Here is a 21,377-nt window from a genome sequence, read left to right as displayed (position 1 = left end):
TGCAGCCACTACTGCTCCACTCCCTGGGCCTAGGCAGGCATCACCCAGCAGATGGGTGGCACCATGGTTTGCCCCCTGGGCGCTGAAACCAGATGTTCCAGTTCCAAGGAGCAGCTCCTTAGTAGCTGGATACTAGTAGCTAGGCTAGTTGTTGAGCCTGTGAGGCTAAAACATCTGTAAAATGGAGTTGCTTTAATGTCCCTCCTATGTCACTGGGTTGTTATAAGGACTAAATGAGACACCCCCAAGGACAAGGCTCAGCTCAGTGCCTGGCAGGGAAGAACTTAATAATTCTTTCGGGGCCAGGTGGTGGTGCACCTGGTTAAGTACACACATTATAGTGCACAAGAATCCGGGTCCAAGCCCCTGGTCCCCACTTTTGCCTAGGCAAAGGGCAGTAATTGCCAAGGTCAGGAGGGGTCCATCCCCTCCTCACCAGCACTGACCAGGCTCTGGTGTATAATGGCCTTGAGACCCACCCCACCCCACCCCCACAAAGTAATGGCAGAAGCCTCAGGCAGAGGGTTTAAAAAACCTTGGAGCAGATCAGGGGGATGCACACCACCGCTCTCTGAACTTGACCTAGCGGTGACCCAGACTCCCTGTTCTGTGCATCATGCAGAGTACCTTGGGCTGGTTTCCAGGTACAATTGTCAGAGAAGTGGACCTCATCTTTGCCATTTATTTATTGGAGGGGGAGGTGTTGGGGAACCAGACCTGGGAGTTTGGTTGGTTGGTAACATTTATGAGACCTTTTCAGATCTCAAATACCAGGACCTTTTAATGAATAGGGACAACCCAAGGCCTGGCTCACAACCAAGAAAGGGCTAATTATTTAAAAAAAAATTTTTTTGACACCTGCAGACCTGCTTCACCACTTGTGAAGTGACTCCCCTGCAGGTGGGGAGCCAGGGGCTCGAACATGGATCCTTACACCATTCCTTGTGCTTTGCACCACGTGTGCTTAACCACTGTGCTACTGCCTGACTCCCTGTTTCTGCAGTTCCTGTGCCCCACTAAGGACACAGAGTGTCAGGTGGAGTCAGGAGGAGTATGAGCTCAGGTCATCTTCCTCCAGACTCTAAGTATTAAACTCAGGTTCAAACAAAGCCAAGTTCCAATCTCTGGGGTGAGAAAAGGTTGTTCTCCAGAAACTTGCAGGGTGTGGTGAAGATGGTTATGGGGCTGACAAGATTGTTCACTTGGATTTTGAACTTACTTTGTCATGGGCAAGACCCAGATTCAAGCCATCTTCAAGGAAGCTTCAGTGCTGTAGTGTCTTTCTAGTTGAAAAACTTGGCCTGGAGGGGGCTGGGTGGTAGCACACTCAGATGATGGCACATGTTACAATGCACAAGGACCTGGGCTCAAGCCTGGCAGGTATCTCCACCTGCAGGGGGAATGTGGTGGTCTGAAGGTGTCTTTCTGTCTCCCTCCCTATCTTCTCCTTCCACTTTAGTTTCTGTCTCTATCCAATAAGTGAGTTTTTAAAAAAAGTTGCAGTAATAACAGTAAATATAACAAGGGCAACAAAAATGGGAAAAAAGGCCTCCAGGAGCAGTGGATTTGTAGTGCAGGCCCTGAGCTACAACGATACCCTGGAGGCAAGAAAAAAAAAGTTAAAAAAAAGTTGGCCTGGAGTGATGAAATTAAGTAACTAAATAAAATATAAAGATGGTCATGGAGGTCCTGGTGGAAAAACATGCAAGCTCCCTGCTATGGCTGAGTTTCCCTGCTTTTTCTTTTTTAATTTTTTTTTTTAAGAGAGAGGCAAAAATTGATAGGGAAGGGAAAGAGAGAGGGAGAGAGACACCTGCAGTACTGCTCATGAAACTTACCCTCTGCAGATGCAGACAAAGAGCTTGAACCCGGGTACTTGCACATTGTAACGTGTATACTCTACCAGTTGTGCCGTTGCCCAGCCCCCTTCTCTGCTTTTTCAGAAATGGTGTTGTCAAACCAACTCCTGACAGTCTCTGAGACCCCGGAAGCCTAGCATTCTAGGACAGTACCTTCCGTGCTCACCAGCAAAACTGGTCCAGAGCCTAGGAGGAACTGATCTGGACCTCCGGCTCTACCTTGCCAGTCCAGGATTCATCCCATGAGGTTGATTAGCATATAAGTGCCCCCACAGGGACTTTATGCTGGTACCCAAGCTCCTGTAATGGGATGGAGATTTGTCAGGGGGCTGATTTTGCCAGCCTGATTTTGCCAACTCTGTCCTTTGAGCAATAGGATATTCCAGAAGTGTTAAGTTTCTCAGATCTGCCATTCAGGCTCAAGAGTGCTCCATGCTTAGCCTCCTCTTAGAGGGCTCACAGGGAGAAATGATGCCTGCAATGCCATTGCCATCTCTCTGCCCACAGGTCCCTGGCCCTGGGCCAGCAGTACACATCTCTGGGTTCCCAGCCCCTACTCTGCGGCTCCATCCCAGGGCTGGTCCCCAAGCAACTTCGCTTCTGCCGCAATTACATTGAGATCATGCCCAGTGTGGCTGAAGGAGTGAAGTTGGGCATCCAGGAGTGCCAGCATCAGTTCCGGGGCCGCCGCTGGAACTGCACTACCATAGATGACAGCCTGGCTATCTTTGGACCTGTCCTCGACAAAGGTACTGTGTCCAGGCGGGAGAGACCTCAACTCTGAGCCCAGGATACCCAGGGGAGGGTGATCTGCTGGAGAGTGGGCTGGATCCCTTCTTTGGGTAGGGTCTGGGCTATCATGGCAGTTGCCCACCTTTGACAGTGTTAGTGGTACATGATGCAACCTTGAGGTGTTCCTGGACCCTGTAGTCCTAGACTGCTTAGAGGGCTACCACCTTCTTTCCATCCCACCTTCCTTCTCTCCAGACATGGGGACATCGTGCCATTTCCCCCATGCTGTGTAAAGTGTTATGCGAAACCAGTCTGGGGGTGAGGAGGGGACACTGACACCTAAGTCCCTGGAAATTTCTGGAATGAAGGAAGCTGATTCTGATGGCTTTTCATTCCTTCCAAGTGCTATTGTGTGAATCTTCTGTTGGTCCCCATGACCCTGTAAGCCAGATGGACCCATGGGCTGTGGTGGGACCAGATAGCTCACTGGCCTTTGGGAGGACTTTCCAGCCATCTGGCAGTCTGAGAGTCTCAGTTTTTTTTTCTTTTTTCTTTTTCTTCTTTATCCTCCTCCCTTCCTTTCTTCCTTCCTTCCTTCCTTCCTTCCTCCCTCCCTTTTTTAATTTCACCAAAGCACTGCTAAACTCTGGCTTCTGGTGGTGCTGGGTGTTGAACCTGGAACTTTTGGTGTCTCAGGCATGAAGGTTTTTCTGCAAATGCTACGCGATATATCTACTCCCCAGTTTCACACCCTTCACTCATCACCCTGGACATGAAGACATGGGGAAAGAGATAAAGGGACTAACTGCTCCAAAGAAGTGGGCTTGAGAGCTCATTACTCCTGGCAAAAGGTGGCAACTTTGTGGAACTAAGGTGTCTAGGAATTTAATGAGCCCAGTGGACTCCCTAGTGACTCCACTTCTTTTCTCTTTAAACCGAATCCTCCAGACCACCACCAGGACTTTGCCACCCACATCGATGAGCCTATCCCTCCATCTTTTTAAAAGCGCTTCAACTTACAACCAGAAGAAAAGGGGCCTTGGAGCCCTTTGGACGTGGTGGTGGTGGTGGTGGTGGTGGCGGCGGTGGCGGCGGCGGCAGGGTAGGTGTGGGATGCGGAAGCTGTCCCCCCCACCCCAGCGGTAGTCATCGCCCCCCCTTTACCTTAGGAGGCCTGTTTTAGTGCGACCTATGGGCTGTAGTCCTGGGACTGAAGGGTAATTAGCGAATCAATGGGTGATGTTTCTGTTTACACTTCTATTACCAAAGCTAATTATTCCTTGTTTACATAAAAGTTTGGCCTATAATTGGGGCCAAGCGGCGGCGGTTTGCATTTCAAACCTGATCCTGCCGGCCTGTCAGTCTCCCCGCCTTCCGGTGCCCCACCTCGGGCCAGGTAGCGCTTAATCCCACAGCCCGGCGTCTAGACGCGCGCCGAGAGCGTGACTCGCCTCCCGCGCGCTCTGTCCCTCGGGCCCGCGGCCGGTGGGGCCGGGCCTCGGAGTTAGTGCTGCCGGCGCCTAGCCGCCTTGAAGGCTCCAGGACAGGCCCATGTCCCTCAATCGCAAAGGGGCAGTCTTCCGCCCTGGGTGGGGGGCGGGGGGCGGCAAAATGTCAGAGACCTTGGGAACGTGAAGAGAACCAGGCAGTCTCTGGAGAGGCCGGGCCCGCACACGCGCCGCGGGGGCCAGAGCTCGGGCTCGAAACCTGCCGTAGGCCCCACATGCGCTCGCCGCCTCTGGAGCGGCCTTGCACCGCGCCCCGCAGGCCCAGGGCGCTGGGTCAGGGTCCCCCAGGGCAGGGAGGCAGGGAGGGGTCTGTGCTGGGTGCGCACCCTCCGCGAAGGCGGGGTCCCCTGGGCGGGGGGCGGCGCGCACCTGTCCCTCGGGCTTGCGGCAGGGGACCAGAGGTCGCCGACCGGAAGGCCCTAGGCCGCCACGGCGGGGCGGGGCGGGGCGGGGCGGGGCGGGGGCGGCGCTCTGCGCCGAGGCTTCCCCCGGCTGCCCGCTGCGGCTTAGGCGGCTTGAAAGGGGCCGGAGCGCCGCCCCCCACCGCGCGGCCCGGCCTTGCGCCCGCTGCGGCCGCCGCGCCATTCACACGCCCTCTGCCATTCGGCGCGGCGCGGCGCGGCGCGGGGGCGGGGGGCGCCGCTTCAATGGGGATTTCGCGGGCCGGCGCCGGGGCTGGGGGCGCGGCCCGGCCGCGGGAGCCGCCGGTTGCTACGCGGTGGCGGCCGGCCCGGCGGCCCGGGCCCGACGGCAGCATTATGCGGGTAATACGGTGTGACACCGCGCGAACAAAGGCGGATTGAGCAGCCCAGCGGGCCCCGCCGGACGGGGACCAGCACAGCGGGGCTGTCAGCGCAGCTCCCAGGCTAATCCCCGCCCCGCCCCCGCGTCCCCGGGGCTGGGAACCGAGCGCGGCCCGGGCCGGAAGCTCAGCGCTGGCCCTGGCGCCCCCAGCCGGCCCCCTGGCGCAGTGGGGCGGGGTGGGGGGCCCTGGGGACCAGGACAACGGGGCTCCGGGGCCCGTACCCGCGCTCTGACCTTGCTGCGCCACCTCCCGGGCGCTGGTGGCCGGCTCGGCACGCCCTGCGCTGGCTGCGAGGGGCCCCTCTGCATCTGGAGAGGAGCCACAACCCAGCAAAATGGGGAGAGGGCCTGGCTTCCAGATGAGCCAGAGACGTGCAGCAGCGGGGCCCTGGGTCCATCACCTCCCTGCGCCAGTGTCCTCTCTTGTAAGGAGATGGCTGGGCTGCAGGTCTCTGAGACAATACTGTATCTGTAAAACTTTCTGTCCTATAGGAGGGCTAAAACGATTAAATGGGATGAAGCAGAATCTGGTGTAGAACATACTCACCACTCAGGGTGACTACCATAATGAGAGACACTCCTGAGAATCTCCTCTTCCTTGCATGGACCTGGAACAGAACCAGGGGAAATGCCCTACTTCCCAGCTCCCCTTGGGCAAACTGCCTGCTTTCCCAGGAGAGCTTTATCCTTTCAGATCCAAAGCCTTGGTCTTGTTTGGGTGAAGGACAGAATGAGAAAGGGGAGACTAAGATTGGGTCACTGCCCTCCTGGTCAGAATTCTGGTGACAATGGAAAGTCAAACCCATTTTACAAGAGGGCAACTGAGGCTCAGAAAATACTAAGACTATCCTGAGCACACCCAGATGAGGAATGGAGGACTTGGGTAGATTTAGACTGTAGGCTCCCAGAGCTCCCTCCACGCCGGCCTCATGCGTTGTCCAAGTGGCGGGGCTCAGGTCTGAGTCCTCCAGTGCTGAAGTCTCTGGAGTTTGGAAATGCGAATGGCAGGGGTCCTGGCACAGGGCAGAGCAGGGCTGCCTTATTTCTTCAACAATCTGCCTAAACTAGTCAACCCTTGTTTCCAGCAGACTCCACTCTGCCCTCTACCAGCTGCCCAGGTCTTGGGTTTACCAGTTAGCCACAGTGTATTTCACTTTACCTACTCATAAAGTGGGGTTACCCACCAGGGGCTGGACTGGCTGCAGAGGGTCAGAAGGGGACCGCTGTTTCCTTTCATTCCTCAGACTAGCAATCCACCCAGTTCTTTCCAGCCCCCAGCTATCCCTGACGGGGGAGGGAGGTCCGGGGAACAGGGCAGGGTGGAGGCCTCTTCTGAACTGCGTCTCTCCACTCCCCCTCTGCAGCCACCCGGGAGTCGGCCTTCGTGCATGCCATTGCCTCTGCTGGCGTGGCCTTCGCTGTCACGCGTTCCTGTGCTGAGGGCACCTCCACCATCTGTGGCTGTGACTCCCATCATAAGGGGCCACCTGGCGAAGGCTGGAAGTGGGGTGGCTGCAGTGAGGACGCTGACTTCGGGGTGCTTGTGTCTCGGGAATTTGCAGATGCACGGGAGAACAGGCCCGATGCGCGCTCAGCCATGAACAAGCACAACAACGAAGCTGGCCGCACGGTGAGCTGCCATGGATGTCGCCCCCACTAGGCCTGCTCCTTCTAGGGGCCCCTGTGCCCAGGACTCCCTTACTCCCTCTTTCCTCTTTACCACATAGTCATGTCTTCTGCCTACAGCCCTGGTGCTCCTCCCCCCATGCTCCGCTAGGGAAGAGTCAGTTCTGGAAGTATAACTCTCCTAGGTCCCCCAGCATCTGGCTCCGTATGCAGGGCTATGAAATTGGATAGTCCTGGCTTTGAATTTATTTATTTACTTATTTATTTACAAAAAGGAAACATTGACTAAACCATAGGATAAGAGGGGTACAACTTCGTGCAATTCCCACCACCAGAACTCTGTATTCCATCCCCTCCCTGATAGCTTTCCTATTCTTTCTCTCTCTGGGAGTATGGACCCAAGGTCACTATGGGGTGCAGAAGGTGGAAGGTCTGGCTTCTGTAACTGCTTCCCTGCTGAACATGGGCATTGACTGGTCGATCCATACTCCCAGCCTGTCTCTCTCTTTCCCTAGTGGGGAAAGGGCTCTGGGGAAGCGGAGCTCCAGGACACATTGGTGGGGTTGTCTGTCCAGGGAGGTCTGGTCAGCATGCTAGCATCTGGAACCTAGTGGTTGCAAAGAGAGTTAATATACAAAGCCAAAGAAACTGTTGACCAATCATGGACCTAAGGGCTAGAGTATTGCAGATGAAGAGTTGGGGGGGTCCTCTATTTTGTAGATAGCTAGCAGGCATATTTTAGTTAAATTCCAAAGGGTTTGTGGCTGTACTGGGTTTTTTTTTTGTTGTTGTTGTTTTTGTTTTTTTCCCTTTTTCTCTTTGCCCCTGAGCCTGAAATCTGATATGCCAGTGGATCCAAGTTATTGTCTAGGGAGAAGATGTCATGGCTGGAGAAAGGGCCAGAAAGCTGGATCAGAAAAGAGAGTAGCTCCCTAATATGGGAAAAGGGTATAAATATTGTTGACTGTAAACCCCATCAATTTGATGTGATCTGGGGCCCATAATTAGCTTAGGAGCCTGTGTGACCTCTGCATCCCTGTAGATCTGAGTTCACATTCTGTGGTCATGAATAGGAACATTCCAAGCTGCCCCAATTTCAGGACCCATCTTCCTCAGGTAGCATAGAGCTGGCTTTGAATTTAATGCCCACCTCTTGCTGTGGTGGTTTGGCCTCCTTAATCCGTCAGCCTTAGTTTCCCTGTCTGTTTAATGGGAAAACAACCCCTATCTCTTAGGGGCTTGGTGGAATGGATGTGATTCCTGCCAATGCATCGACATATACAGGGAGGCAAATGGTGTTCACCACCATTCATTAGGTCTGTGCCTCAGTCCCCAGTGCATTCTCTGATGACACAGTAGGACAAGAGAGAAGGCTTCACAGAGGAGAGTTGGGAGGGGTAGGGAGTGGTGGCTCTTAGAAGTCACCCTGCACCTGTCTTCCCCAGACCATTCTGGACCACATGCACCTCAAGTGCAAGTGCCATGGGCTGTCGGGCAGCTGTGAGGTGAAGACCTGCTGGTGGGCCCAGCCTGATTTCCGCGCCATTGGAGACTTCCTCAAGGACAAGTATGACAGTGCCTCAGAGATGGTGGTGGAGAAGCACCGTGAGTCCCGGGGCTGGGTGGAGACACTCCGAGCCAAGTACTCGCTCTTCAAGCCACCCACTGAGAGGGACCTGGTCTACTATGAAAACTCCCCCAACTTTTGCGAGCCCAACCCTGAAACAGGCTCCTTCGGCACCAGGGACCGGACTTGCAATGTCACCTCTCATGGCATTGATGGTTGTGACCTGCTCTGCTGTGGCCGTGGCCACAACACAAGGACGGAGAAGCGAAAGGAGAAATGCCACTGCATCTTCCATTGGTGCTGCTATGTGAGCTGCCAGGAGTGCATCCGCATCTATGACGTGCACACCTGCAAGTAGGAGCCAGGTATGGTGCAGTGGCTGGGGGCCTGAATGCAAGTATCCCCATTCCTCTTCTTGCTGACACTTGTTCCTTGTTTCTGTGCTATTCAACACACATATGCTGCCCCAGCCAAAACCAGGAAGCCAAGATTTCAGTCCAAGCTGTGTTGGAATGTTTCTTAAGTGGCATCTCAGGAGATCACACAAAACAGGTGATGATCAAATGCATGTACACCACGCCACAAGCAACTCCTTCCTTCCTTTCTCTCTCTCTCTTTCTTTCTTTCTTTCTTTCTTTCTTTCTTTCTTTCTTTCTTTCTTTCTTTCTTTCTCTCTTTCCTTATTTGTTCCAGAGCACTGCTCATCTCTGGCTTATGATAGTGCTGGGGATTGAACCTGGGACCTCTTTTTTTTGCCTGAAGAGGATGGGCTTATTTGACAGCTCAGCGGGCTTAGTGGTGCAGGGATGGGTGGCCGAGGAGGGCTGAGGCATCCTGAACTTGGTGAGGTTTACATCCAGGAAGGTGTAGGCCGTGTAGTCATGGTGCTGCAGGTTCTTGTATAGCGTGTCGTCGAATGGTTCCGCGGGCCAGGCGGCGGGCATTTTTGGTGGACTTTGCTTCTTGGGAACTGCTGGCTGCCCCTTCTCGGCCTTTTTCGACTCTGCAGAAAGAGCAGCTGTGGAAGTAAGTCCTCAGAACACCTGCACTTCTAGGAACAAAGTCTTCAGCGTGCCAGTGTGCCCTTGTCACAGCAGCAGCAGGGCTGCCATGACGGCTGGGTGGGGGGCAGGACCGGAGAGTCTTTTTGGATACTGTTATACTATCTCCCTTGCCCTGATTCAGACATTTTGGGGGCATTACTAACATCTTTGGGTACTGGGACCTATGCTTGATTTCACCATTGGGACCACCTTTTCCTTCAGTTAGAGAAAGGAAGAAACAAAGGAGGAACTTCTCCCCAGTGCCACTGTAGCACTTTTCCTTTGGTGCCAGGGACTTAAAGCTGGGCTATGCTCAGAGCAAGGCAGGCACTCTACCTGGTGAGCTATTTATTTATTTATTTATTTATTGCTGGGGCTTGGTGCTTGTACTACGAATCCACTGCTTCTGGAGTGGATTCCACTGGGCGTTTTTTCCATTTTGTCGCTCTTGTTGTTATTGTTGTTGGAGAAGACAGAAATTGAGAGAGATGGGGAAGACAGAGAGAGGGAGAGAAAGACAACTGCAGACCTGTTCACCACTTGAGAAGCGACACCCCCTGCAGGTGGGGAGCCGGGCACTTGAACCGGAATCCTTGTGCCAGTCCTTGTGCTTTGTGCCATGTGCGCTACTTAACCACTGCGCTACCACCTGCCCCCCATGAGCTACTTCTTTCAGTGACTCCCCCCCTCTTTGTATGCGTTAATAGGCTTTAACCCAGGGCAGGTAGGAGGCTGGGTAGTGGCACACCTGGTTGAGCTCACATATTATAATGTAGAAGGTTCAAGCTCCTAGTCCCCTACCTGAAGGCAGAAGCTTCACAAGCAGTGAAATAGTGCTGTAGGTTTGTCTCCACCCTTTCTATCTCTCCCTCCCCTTTTGATTTCTCTCTGTCTCTATCTTAAGTAAACATAGAGGGTGGAGGGTAGATAAATGGTTATGAAAACAGACTCTCAAGCCTGAGGCTCTAAAGTCCCAGGTTCAATCCACCACACCACCATAAGCCACAGCTAAACAGTGCTCTGGTAAAAAGAAGGAGAAGGAGGAGGAGGAAGAGAAGGAGAAGGAGAAGGAGAAGAAAAAAATATATATGATAAATATAGTTAAAAAAAAACAAAACAGGCCAGGTCAGAGTTTTTCTTTTTCTTTTTTTCTTTTTTCCCATTACCAGAGCACTGCTCATCTCTGGCTTATGGTGGTACAGGGGACTGAACCTGGGACTTCGGAGCCTCAGGCATGAGAGTCTGCTTGTATAACCATTGTGCTATCTACCCTCCGCCTGGTCAAAGGTTTTCTTTTTACATATCTACTGGCTAGCATAACTAAGCACCCAGAGCCAGAAGAGGGGCACTACTGGTTTAGAAGCCAGGATATCTGACCTTGTCCTCAACTTTTCCCGACTTTCAGTTCTGGGCTTCTCCATTTTCTTACTGTCAGATGAGGAGGTTAAAGTACTTGACACAGAAGGCTGAAAAGTCTCTTCTTCCCCTGGGGCAGAGTCATTTTGCATCCACCTTGAACTCAGAGGGCAAGTTTTTGCACAAACATAAATCCTGCCGACCTTAAGGAGGTGGGTGGGGGGAAGCGGTGGATAAGCCCATATCCTGACAGATCTGAAGCTTGGGTGGAGTGGGGTGCACTCTCATCCAGTTTATGGATGATGATGGGGAGGAGGAGGGATTCAAGTTCAGAGTGGTGGTGGTGAGTAATCAAGGCATCAAAGACTGGTGGATTATGTTCCCAAGCTTCCCAGAGGTGGCCTGCGTGGGAGATACTGTGGCTAGCCCTTGCACCCATAGGTCCCCAGGAAAGGTGTAGACTGAGGTTGGGTGGTCCTAAGTCTGAAAGGTAGAAGGTCTCTGATGTGAGTATACTGTCTCCTTTTTTTCTGCCCTGAGAAGAGGCCTGTATAGGGAGACATGAGTTCAGCTGCTACCATCACTTATGACCCTGTATTCTTGTGGGACAAGCTGTCTGGGATTAGTGGAAGAACCCTTGGTTCATTGCAAAGGATTTAGCCCATCTGAATCATTGTCAGTTGGGGCAGTGTTGGGGAGAGACCCCTTGGGTAAGGCTGTTGAGACACGGCATCTGAGAAGGAATGGCTCACCATCTACACTGTGCAGGCCTGGGGCAGGGGGATGGGCCTCTGGGAGGAGCCTGATCTCATCAGGGAGAGCTTTGTTATAGGGTGACTCGGGCAGTTTAATGGGAAGCCCCTTGGCATAGTACAAGTGATGTCTTGGCAGGGACCAAGTCCAAAAAGATAGTAGCCACTGTCTTTCACAGAAGCCAGTAGAACAAACATAAAGGCGGTTCCCATGACCCTATTCACCAGCCATCACACTTGGAAGTCCAGTTTCCTGGCCTGTCAGGGATGCCATCATGGGAGCCTAGCAAAATCCTTGAGGCTCAATATCCTACTAGCAAAGAGTGTGATAAATGTCATCAGAGAGCTGTGACAGGAGGGAGGTCAACTCACAATGAAGCAGTATCATCACTTGGGCAGTTTCTTTTTCTGCTTTTCAAAAATGCTGGAAAAGTCAGCAGAGAGAACACATAGCATCACTGTGGCATGTGGAGGTGGAAGGGCTGCTTGACAACCACACTGACCGTCGATGGCCGCTATGGCCAGAGGCCGTCAAGTGTCCCCATTCTCATGCGGCACACAGTCCTAGCCATTCTGAGAGGGTCTGTGGGGAAATCAACATTTTAGGACACTGACACTGGGTGGGGCCTGAAACAGCAACGGTCAAACCTGCCTAGATGGGCACTGAGCCCAGGTGTCTGACTACTGAAGTTCTCTATGTGGATCTTGCCAAGGTTACAGCAGTGGCAGCCCAGGTCCTATCAGACATTCTAGAGGCAGAGTGCAGAATCTGTAGACAGACTCTGACCCTCTTCTAGCACCTCCTCTCCCCAGGTGGACAACCAAGTAAGGGCTTAGGAAATCCTGTGTCTGTGACCTCCCCTAATAATTCTAATCCTAAAAAAGAATCCCTTCTCTCCACTTGCCCTCTTTTCTCCATTCTTCCAACATAAAATGGTGAGAATGGTGTTCCCTTCTCCCCAATCTTATAAAAAGTGCTACATAGACATAACTTCAAGAAGTCAGCTAGATTGTGCCCCCCCCCCCCCCCCCCCCCAGTAAAGACACAATGATGAAGCCTTCACTCTGGGACAGAGAATTCTCTTTTCATGTGGTGTCCTTTGATAAAGGCCTTATCTTGTTGAGTGATTGTGGGGAAGTAATTTTGCCTCCCTAAGCCCTAGTTTTTCCATATTTTTGAGCTGAGGATGAGAACCATGTCCCTTACAGTGTTGTCCTGTGGACAAGAGGCCACATACACCAAGATCCCTGGCACTAGGTCCAGGTCCTCTTGGGGAGGCAGCAGAGATCCCCAGGTTGAGCAGAGCTGACTTCTGAGAGCAACTGGAACCTGCTTATTTCTTCCCCTCCTTTCACCCACTCTGATGCTCTGCAAACAAGATAGGGACTTTCAGAACCAGCTGGCAGTGACCACATGGGACAGAGTTTCTGACTTTCTCTTGTGAAACCTGCTTTGACAGTGCAAGCAAGAGAAGGGAAGGAGCCACAGAGTAGGACAGCTGCCCTCCACACAGTGGGGAGACTTCCAGCCAAAATGGCCTAACCTGAGAATACGAGTCCATCTGGTATAGTGGGAAAATTTTGCCCCTTCCTGTAGTTTTGTCCCGTCTTCCAAGTTAAGCACTGATTTCTCACCTTGGAAGAACCAGACTTATTCCTAGTCACTCAGGAGCTGTGACCTGGATGACCTCAAGTCCTGGCTCTTTCACTAACTTATTGTGAGATGGTGGGCATGTATGTCACTTTCATATTGCCAAGCCCCAGTGTCTGTCTGTCAGACAGTCTCACCCTGGTCCTGTCAGCACCCTGAGGGTGTTGAAGGTTGATTGAGAATGCCCTGGAGGGTGCTTTGGCCTCAACTTCTTCATGAGCTGTAAATATCCTAAACACTAACATGCACACATTGGTACTCCCATGAGAAGAAATTACTCACAATTAATTAGACAGATGATTCTCCTGTTTGGACAGCTTGTTACCTGGTGTGTGTGATACAAAAGCCCCAGTGCATGGGTCTAAGTTGGGAACTAGGCTTTTGCTTCAAGTAAAACTTCTCCCAAACTCTTCCATTAGGGCAGTTCCTACTATTGGGTTTCCTGTGGTCCAAGCTTCTTGCTAGAAGGTGGGGGAGGAGCTGAATTCACCTTTAAACACCAAAGCCTGAATGTTGCTGTAAATCATATGTCCTTCCTAAGTGCCAGATGCTGGTGTATGGGGCAGGGGCGGGGGGTTGTCGGGACATGGCATGAAAGCCAGGCCCCTCAATAGGGAGCATATTCCTTCCAAGTACAAGAGATGTTTTGGTCTCCTGTCAGCCAACTTGGATCTCTGTACTCCAGTGGATGGTCTCCTGGGAAAGGAGTTACGTTACTAATTCTTTCTCTTTCATTTTTCCAAAGGGCACTGGGAACAAGTAAAACGTGTACACGGATGGGCAGATTCACTGAAATCCGATGGAAAGCAGGATGTACAGCTGGGCTCAGACCTCAGCCTCAGAGAGCTGGGAATCTGATGTTGCCAGATGCATGTGCGGTAAATGACCTGGACCCAACCTGCCCACCTGCTGCCCGGGAGGACTCTCTCCCTCTCTTATCTTAAGTTTCTCACTTTGAATGGTGTGTGGTTTTTTTTAAGGAAGGTGCTTTCTTTCTTAGTTCTCTAAGGTCTGATAGGAACAGACCCAAGGCTTATCTTTGCACATGTTAAAGAAAATAAAAAATGGAGAAAACAAAACAAGCAAACGAAAGACCTCCAACAGAGCAGGCTGGGTGAATGTGAGCTATTGGCCTGGTAGGCAAGACTGTCTCCAAACTTCTTAGGGTGACATTCCAAGATGTCTGTGAGGGAGTTAGGAAGTAGGACAAGTCCTTGCAGTCCCCCTTTTCTCTGTCTGTTCACATTCAAATTGGATAGACTTTCACATTCTGATAAAAGCCATAGGTTTAGCTAGGGTCAAGTGGTAGGGACGCCGGAGGCCATTGTTATGTAGGAGTTTGGGTTTTGAAGAACTAGGAATTCTAGGTGACCCAACCAAACTGTTTGAAGAAGAGCTATGCGTTCTTCTGTCTCATTTTCTCTGTAGCCTTGTTCTGTGCAAGAGGTTCATCTGAACTGCAGTTGGATCTCAAAATCTTTTTCTACCATTCTGCAGTTTCCACCATTAACACAGTATTTTTTTTTTTTGTAGTGGATGTTGTAAATAGGTTATGTATTGGGATGCGTGTATGTTGGGGATGTGGGAGCCTTCTCCAGTCCATATGTCTCCTTAAAAAGTGGTATCTTTAGAAGGGGCCATTGGGTACCCTCACCCACCACCCCTGCCTGCTCCCTAGTCCTGCCCTTTTAGTAATCCAAAAGCAGTTAGTACAGCAACAGAACAGCAATCTATTCCTGAAATTCCCATTTTGTGACTGATAGGTTGGAAGGATAAAAATGATTTCATTTCCTTTCCAATAAGAACAGTTCCCCTTTTCTTTCTTTTCCCATGTGAGTATAAACAGAAATGCAAACTTTTGACAGATCTCCCAGCTTCACATATATGCTGTGATAGCATTAATCCATGCAGGATTATGGATTATTAATCCATGGATCCAAGAGGGTAGGGGGTATGCAGTGTCTCAGACCAGAGTTCTTGCTTCACACTGGGCCCCTAGAGTGTCCTAATGGATATTGCCAAGATGGAGGCAAGGGGACCTACTATTACTGATCAACCCAGCAGCTTTGTCTTAAGGAGACATGGAAAGAAGAACCACAGCCAGGGGCATAGAATAGTCAGAGATTTCTCTTCCTTTTCTCCCTTCTCTCTTCAGTCTACCTAATGCTGATCTAAAATCCCAGGTCTTTTTGCTTGCTTAAGCAGGCTTGCCAAAACAATGATCTATAGGCCATGCCTGCACTCTTGAACCTACCAGCAATGAGCCCTGCTAATGATACACATGCCATGTCCTCTCTTGAGTTGGAACTACCCCTCCCCATCTCTCCATAGACTGAAAATTTTCTATCATGCCAATGGGACAATGCTTGCTTTATGTGAGGGTTATTTCAACAGAATGAATACAAATTTTGAAAAGTCTTTTCATATCTATGTATTCTATATTAAAATGATAAAGTCATGTTTCTGGGGTGTGTTCAAGTAGCTGATAAGTAATTATTTAATAATAGTACATTGAGTGCATTGTAATTATTCTTGCAGTAGTCAGGTAATAGTATCCAACAGAATTTCCTACCAACCTGCTGTATCCAAAGTTTTGTAAAAAGTTGTAGAAGTTGTTGATCTTTTTGATTTTATATTCAAAAAGTCTTTTTATAAATATTATTTATTATACAATGTATATACCTTTGAGTTAACTAAGATTATATATTATATAAATATATATATATTTGGAGAAAATATATTTCATCATGCAGTTTCTTTCTGTTAAGTCATTAAAGAGAAGGTAAACAAAGTTCAAATGTATATATTGTACAGTGTGTGGAGTTTCTAGATGGATACACAGAAGGTTAATAATCTCAGATTCTAAATGTGGTTGCTTCACCTTTCCCTCTTAAATTAGTCTCTAAGCAAGATCACCTGAGCCATCATGGGTAGTAGGTTTAACTTGTTCTTCATCAATTTCTAACAAATAATTTTCAGTTTTAGAAGTAAATGAATTGGGCACTTTTGTGTAGATGCCAGCACTTCCAATGCACAAATTAATATCACAGACATTGAAAGAGGTAGTTTAAAGCCAGCAGGCCACAGGGTTGGTCACTGACTTCATCTTTTCCTCACCCATGTTTTTAATTCCATTTACTGGGAAAATGGGATTTTTACTATTGAAAATTGAACTTGACTGGAAATGGCTCTCCCTTATAAGGCTGGCTCCATTGTAAGGGTCTGACCTTTATAGGAAGGGTAGATTGTCTGTGAGGAAGCACTAGTGTGCCCTGGAGTTCTGGGCTTGTCTGGAGCAGGTGTCACTTGAAGTTTTAAAGTGATTTGGCAGAAATGACATACCAGTGGGCAGGGTCTAGGGCAGGGCACTTGCTCCTTGGGCTGCTGCTTCAAAAGGACTCACCTGAAGCTCACCAGTAATGCCTTCTCAACAGTGAGATGCTATAATTCAAGTTTTATGATGATGGAAAATCCTTTGGTCTTTAGACATCCCCATAAAATGTTACCTTTGGTTTATTTGGCTCAGCTAAAAATATTTTATTTTTCTTTCTCCTGGTTTACCTTTATTAGGAACCAGTCTTATTCATCTTACTTCATAGAAAAAAAAATAATAAATTGGTCTGGTTGTTCTCCTGATTGCTAACCTTAGGTTTTGGTTAACTACTAGGAATTCTTGAACTTTATTCTGCCCATTCTTCCTCAATCTTCATCTAGTCCTTGAAAAAGTTAAATCACAAAAATGGTTGTTTTTTCCATGCAAGGTGTTGGACCCAGAGCACAGGACCTCCCTTACATCTCACAGTTCTCTCACCTTTACACAAAAGTAATCCCTAGTATTATGGGGACTTTTTTCTTTTAACCTATAAGATTGCCAAATATTTAGATGGTTCCTATTCATACTTACCCAGGTAATTTGTAATTTTTCCTATGATTACTCATATTCCATGAGTAAAGATAATACAGTTTATGCTGAGCATTGGAGCACTTGGTTGAGCACACATATTAACAAGTGCAAGGACTTCAGTTCAAGCCCCTGACCCCCACCTTCAGAAGGAAGCTTCATAAGTGGTGAAGTATTTCTGCAGGTGTCTCTTTCTCCCTCTTTAATCTCCCTTTTCCCTCTGGAGTTTTCTCTGCCACTACGCAATAAAAATAAATTTAAAAAGGAAAAAAAGAGTAATTTATAGCACTAGTTTTTCCTTAAGCATAAATAGGAAAAAACATCCAAAACCAAGCGAAAGCTAAAACTAAAAACCCTTAAGAGATATGTGAAACTATTTTTCAAAACAGTGTTATCTATGGAGAAGGAAAAGTGGAGTGAATCCAAGGATCAGGAGATTAGGCACAAATAAAAAACAAAGTGAAAACAAGGAAAAAGAAAAGAAAAGCAAGGGGGAAGATGATGGCAAAGTTATAAGGTGTAACCAAGATGGCCCCCAGTATGTGGACATGTGCTTAGGTGATCCCTGCACACTAGAATGAAGTTAATTCAATAAAATGGTGGCAGCCACACTCTTTGTGTCTCCTAAATTTAACAGAACTTTCTACAAGGGGAAAAAAAATCTTGCTGTTAATCTCATACTCCCACAATAGTGAGATGAAGTCAGAAGTGTGGAAACTGCATGCTGGGAAAATTTCAAACATGAGTCCTGACAGATTTTGGCTTCACTGCCTGGGACTCTTGCCCATCACAGGCACTATCTCCTGCATTTTAATGCCATGGTGTCCACACAGTATACACCCTGTGTGGGCTCAGCTCCAGGACCCAGTTTTGGCACTGCCTGTCAGCTGATGAGAAACTTTAGATCATTTTGCAATAACTTCTGAAATATACATGCTTTTTTGAACTCTTTTTTTTTTAAAGATTTGTTTTAATATTTATTCATTTTCCCTTTTTGTTGCCCTTGTTTTTTTATTGTTGTAATTGTTATTGTTGTTGTTATTGATGTCTTCGTTGTTGGATAGGACAGAGAAATGGAGACAGGAGGGGAAGACAGAGAGGGGGAGAGAAAGAGAGACACCTGCAGACCTGCTTCACCTCTTGTTCAAGCCAGGGGCTTGAACTGGGATCCTTACACCAGTCCTTGCGCTTTACGCCACCTATGCTTAACCGCTGCACTACTGCCCGACTCCTGCTTTTTTGAACTCTTATACACACCTTTCCTAGTCACCTCTTTGAAAATGCTTATGGGTCAAGTTGCTAGGCAAGAAAATATAATAGTTTACCTTCTGTGTTTGGGCTGGGTTGGTTGGTTTAGAGCTGACTCAATGCTTCAACAAGTCTGTTTACCAGGGCCTGATTATTAGATATTCTTGAATTTACTCCACAACGTGCTGCTGAAACCTAAAGGTCACTCTTCACTGAGTGTTTAGGACATGAAGACAGCCTTAAGGCAAAACATTTTACATTTTAACCACTATTATACAGTCTTAGTGTGTGTTATGGTTTTTTTAAATGTAGTTCTGTTAAGATATACAAATTTAGAAAGGACAAAATAACATGTTTTGAACCAGGCACTGGTTCTCTTTCATTCACTTTTTAAAAATTTTTATTTATTTATTAATGAAAAAGATAGGAGAGAAAGAACCAGGCATCACTCTGGTACATGTGCTGCTGGGGATTGAACTCAGGACTTCAAGCTTGAGAGTCCAATGCTTTATCCACTGCACCACCTCCCAGACCACATCATTCATTCTTTCTTATTAGTAAGTGAATAAGTTTTTAAAAAAAATATAGCCACATAATAGTTTATCTATAGATGAAGAGGAGTAAGACAGCAGCTAGCTAAAGTTCTCTTTGTTTATCATCAGGTCATGTCATAATCTCATACACTCTTGCTCAGCATCATCTTTTAAAAGTTATATTATTTAAAATATTTATGACAGGGACTGGGTGGTAGTGCACATGTTACAATACACAAGGACTTGGGTTCAAGCTCCCTGGTCCCCCAGCAGGGGGAAAGCTTCACAATATTTAGAAAATTATGAAAAAGTAAAGGAACAAAGCACTACATCATATGCAATGTATTGCCAATGGTTGAACCTAGGACCTCACAAATGCAAGGTACACACTCTGCTGCTAAAGCACTTCCTTGGCCCCCAGCATCCTTAATGAACACTGGGATTGTTTCAAGAATTTACCTTCTCAAGGGACCAGGGTGGCGGGATGGTCTTCTTATCTAAAAGAATGTGACTAGCTCCTGGAGAAACAGCTCTGCTGTCAGAAAGGCTCTGAAGATGGACTTTTACCATAGGTTCTTGTTAACTTGAGCCAACTCTTATGGTAGGATAGCCTAAATGATGTGAAAAACAGAAACAAGAAAAAAGGACGAAGAATGCCAAAATAAATCATATGGAGAAATATCACGAAGCATGTTTGAGTTCCTCTGTTAGTACATATAAGGAAATGATCCAAACTGAGAAACAACTTTCTGGTTTATTACCACTTATGGTGTTGATACTCTTCAGGTTTTTGTTTTTTTTTAAAGGTAAATTGTATAAAGAATCTTTTTTTTTTATCTTTTTTTTTTTTTTTTTCCTCCAGGGTTATTGCTGGGCTCGGTGCCTGCACCATGAATCCACTGCTCCTGGAGGCCATTTTCCCCCCTTTTTGTTGCCCTAGTTGTTGCAGCCTCGTTGCGGTTATTATTGCCATTGTTGACGTTGCTTTGTTGTTGGATAGGACAGAGAGAAATGGAGAGAGGAGGGGAAGACAGAGAGAGAGGGGAGAGAAAGATAGACACCTGTAGACCTGCTTCACCGCCCGTGAAGCGACTCCCCTGCAGGTGGGGAGCCGGGGGCTTGAACCGGGATGCTTATGCCAGTCCCTGCGCTTTGCGCCGCGCTTAACCCACTGCACCACCGCCCGACTCCCTAGTATAAAGAATCTGTTCACTAACCTTAAAAAAATACTGTTTATCTGCCTTTCTTTTTCTTCATTCTTTTTTTTATCAAGACTACAGGATAAGAGGGATACATTTCCCCACAATGTCCACCCCCAGAGCTCCATATCCCGTCCCCTCCCTTGATACCTTTCCTCTTTATCCTCTGGGAGCATGGACCCAGGGTCATTATGGGGTGCAGAAGGTAGAAGGTCTGGCTTCTGTAATTGCTTCTCCACTGAACATAGGTGTTGGCAGGTTGATCCCATACTCCCAGCCTGTCTCTCTCTTTCCCTAGTTAGGCATGGATCTGGGGAGGCAGGGCTCCGAGACACATGGTGGGGTCCTCTGCTCCAGGAAGTAAGGTTGGTATCATATGGAATCTGGTGGCTGAAAGAGTTAAGATATAATGCAAAACAAATTGTTGACTAATCATGAATGTAAAGGCAAGAATATTGCAGATGAAAATCTGGGGTCTCCATTTTGGAAAAAGCTAGTAGATCTGTTTTAGGTATATTCCAAAGGGGCCATGACTTTACTAGTTTTTGCCTAAGCCTGACATTTGATATGCAGGTGGACCCAGGTTATTGTCTGGGGAGATGGTGTCATAGTTGGAAAAAGGACTAGAAAGCTGGATCAGTGAAGAGAGTAGCTCCCAAATATGGGGAAAGTATATAAATATTGTTAACTGTAAACCCCACCAGTTTGATTTGGGGCTCATATTCAGCACAAGAGCCTATGTAACCTCTGCATCCCTGTAGGTCTGAGATCGCATTCTGTGGTCATGGCTAGGAACATTCCAGGCTGCACTAATTTTGGGACCCATCTTCCTTGGGTATAGACAGAGTATGTTGTCCAACCTCCCTTTGGAGAATGGAACATTACTTACCTAATATGATCAATCCACATTGAGGTCTTGTGGGGACCCACAAAAGGACCCATTGTGTTGTTCCTGATTATCTGCCTTTCTTTTAAAAATAATTATACTTTCTAAAGTTCATATAATAGTAATAGGGGCCCCAAGAGATAACTCACCAGGTAGGAGACCTGCACTATCATGCATGAAAGTTGGATTTACAGGTGATGCAAAGCACAAGGACTGGCATAAGGAATCCAGTTCAAGCCCCAGCTCCCCACTTGCAGGGGGGTCGCTTCACAAGCAGTGAAGCAGGTCTGCAGGTGTCTATCTTTCTCTTCCCCTCTCTGTCTTCCCCTCCTCTCTCCATTTCTCCCTGTCCTATCCAACAATGATCAATAACAATGATAACTACAACAATAAAACAAGGGCAACAAAAGGGATTTTTTTTTTTTTAAAAGTTGGATTTCATCCCCAAAACCACATAGAAGATACCATGACAACAGAGGAAGCTTCAGTATTGTAATGTCTCTCTGTATATATCTGAATAAAAAATGGCCTGGAATGGTGAAATTGTGCATGTTTGAGGCCTCAGTTCCACTCCCCCCAAATAAATAAAGTAAATATATAAATAATCCATCTCTAAATGTCAGTCATAGCAATGCCAGGTGGACGTTTTTTCTGAGCCCCTTCTTCATATCAGTCATATGTGATGTTTTATACAAAACTTTTATCTGCAGAA

General features: G+C 48.1%; 1 protein-coding gene and 1 pseudogene across 1 annotated transcript in view; one reads left to right on the top strand and one right to left on the bottom strand.

Moving 5' to 3' along the window:
- WNT3 (Wnt family member 3) overlaps positions 1 to 15,638 on the top strand; it is a 62,135-nt gene extending 46,497 nt beyond the window's left edge. Inside the window, exons 2-5 of the mRNA XM_007529654.3 lie at positions 2,367 to 2,608; positions 6,268 to 6,533; positions 7,975 to 8,461; positions 13,644 to 15,638. Coding sequence (XP_007529716.2) covers positions 2,367 to 2,608; positions 6,268 to 6,533; positions 7,975 to 8,454 — 988 coding nt within the window. The 3' untranslated portion in view covers positions 8,455 to 8,461; positions 13,644 to 15,638. The remainder of the gene's footprint in view (positions 1 to 2,366; positions 2,609 to 6,267; positions 6,534 to 7,974; positions 8,462 to 13,643) is intronic.
- Positions 8,714 to 9,353, bottom strand: LOC103119407 (NADH dehydrogenase [ubiquinone] flavoprotein 3, mitochondrial-like; annotated as a pseudogene).
- Positions 15,639 to 21,377: the final 5,739 nt, after the last annotated feature.

This window comes from Erinaceus europaeus, chromosome 12, assembly GCF_950295315.1.
Source record: "Erinaceus europaeus chromosome 12, mEriEur2.1, whole genome shotgun sequence".
NCBI lineage: Eukaryota > Metazoa > Chordata > Mammalia > Eulipotyphla > Erinaceidae > Erinaceus > Erinaceus europaeus.
Note: the sequence above shows the minus strand (reverse complement) of the source record. Positions and strands in the feature narration are given on the sequence as shown.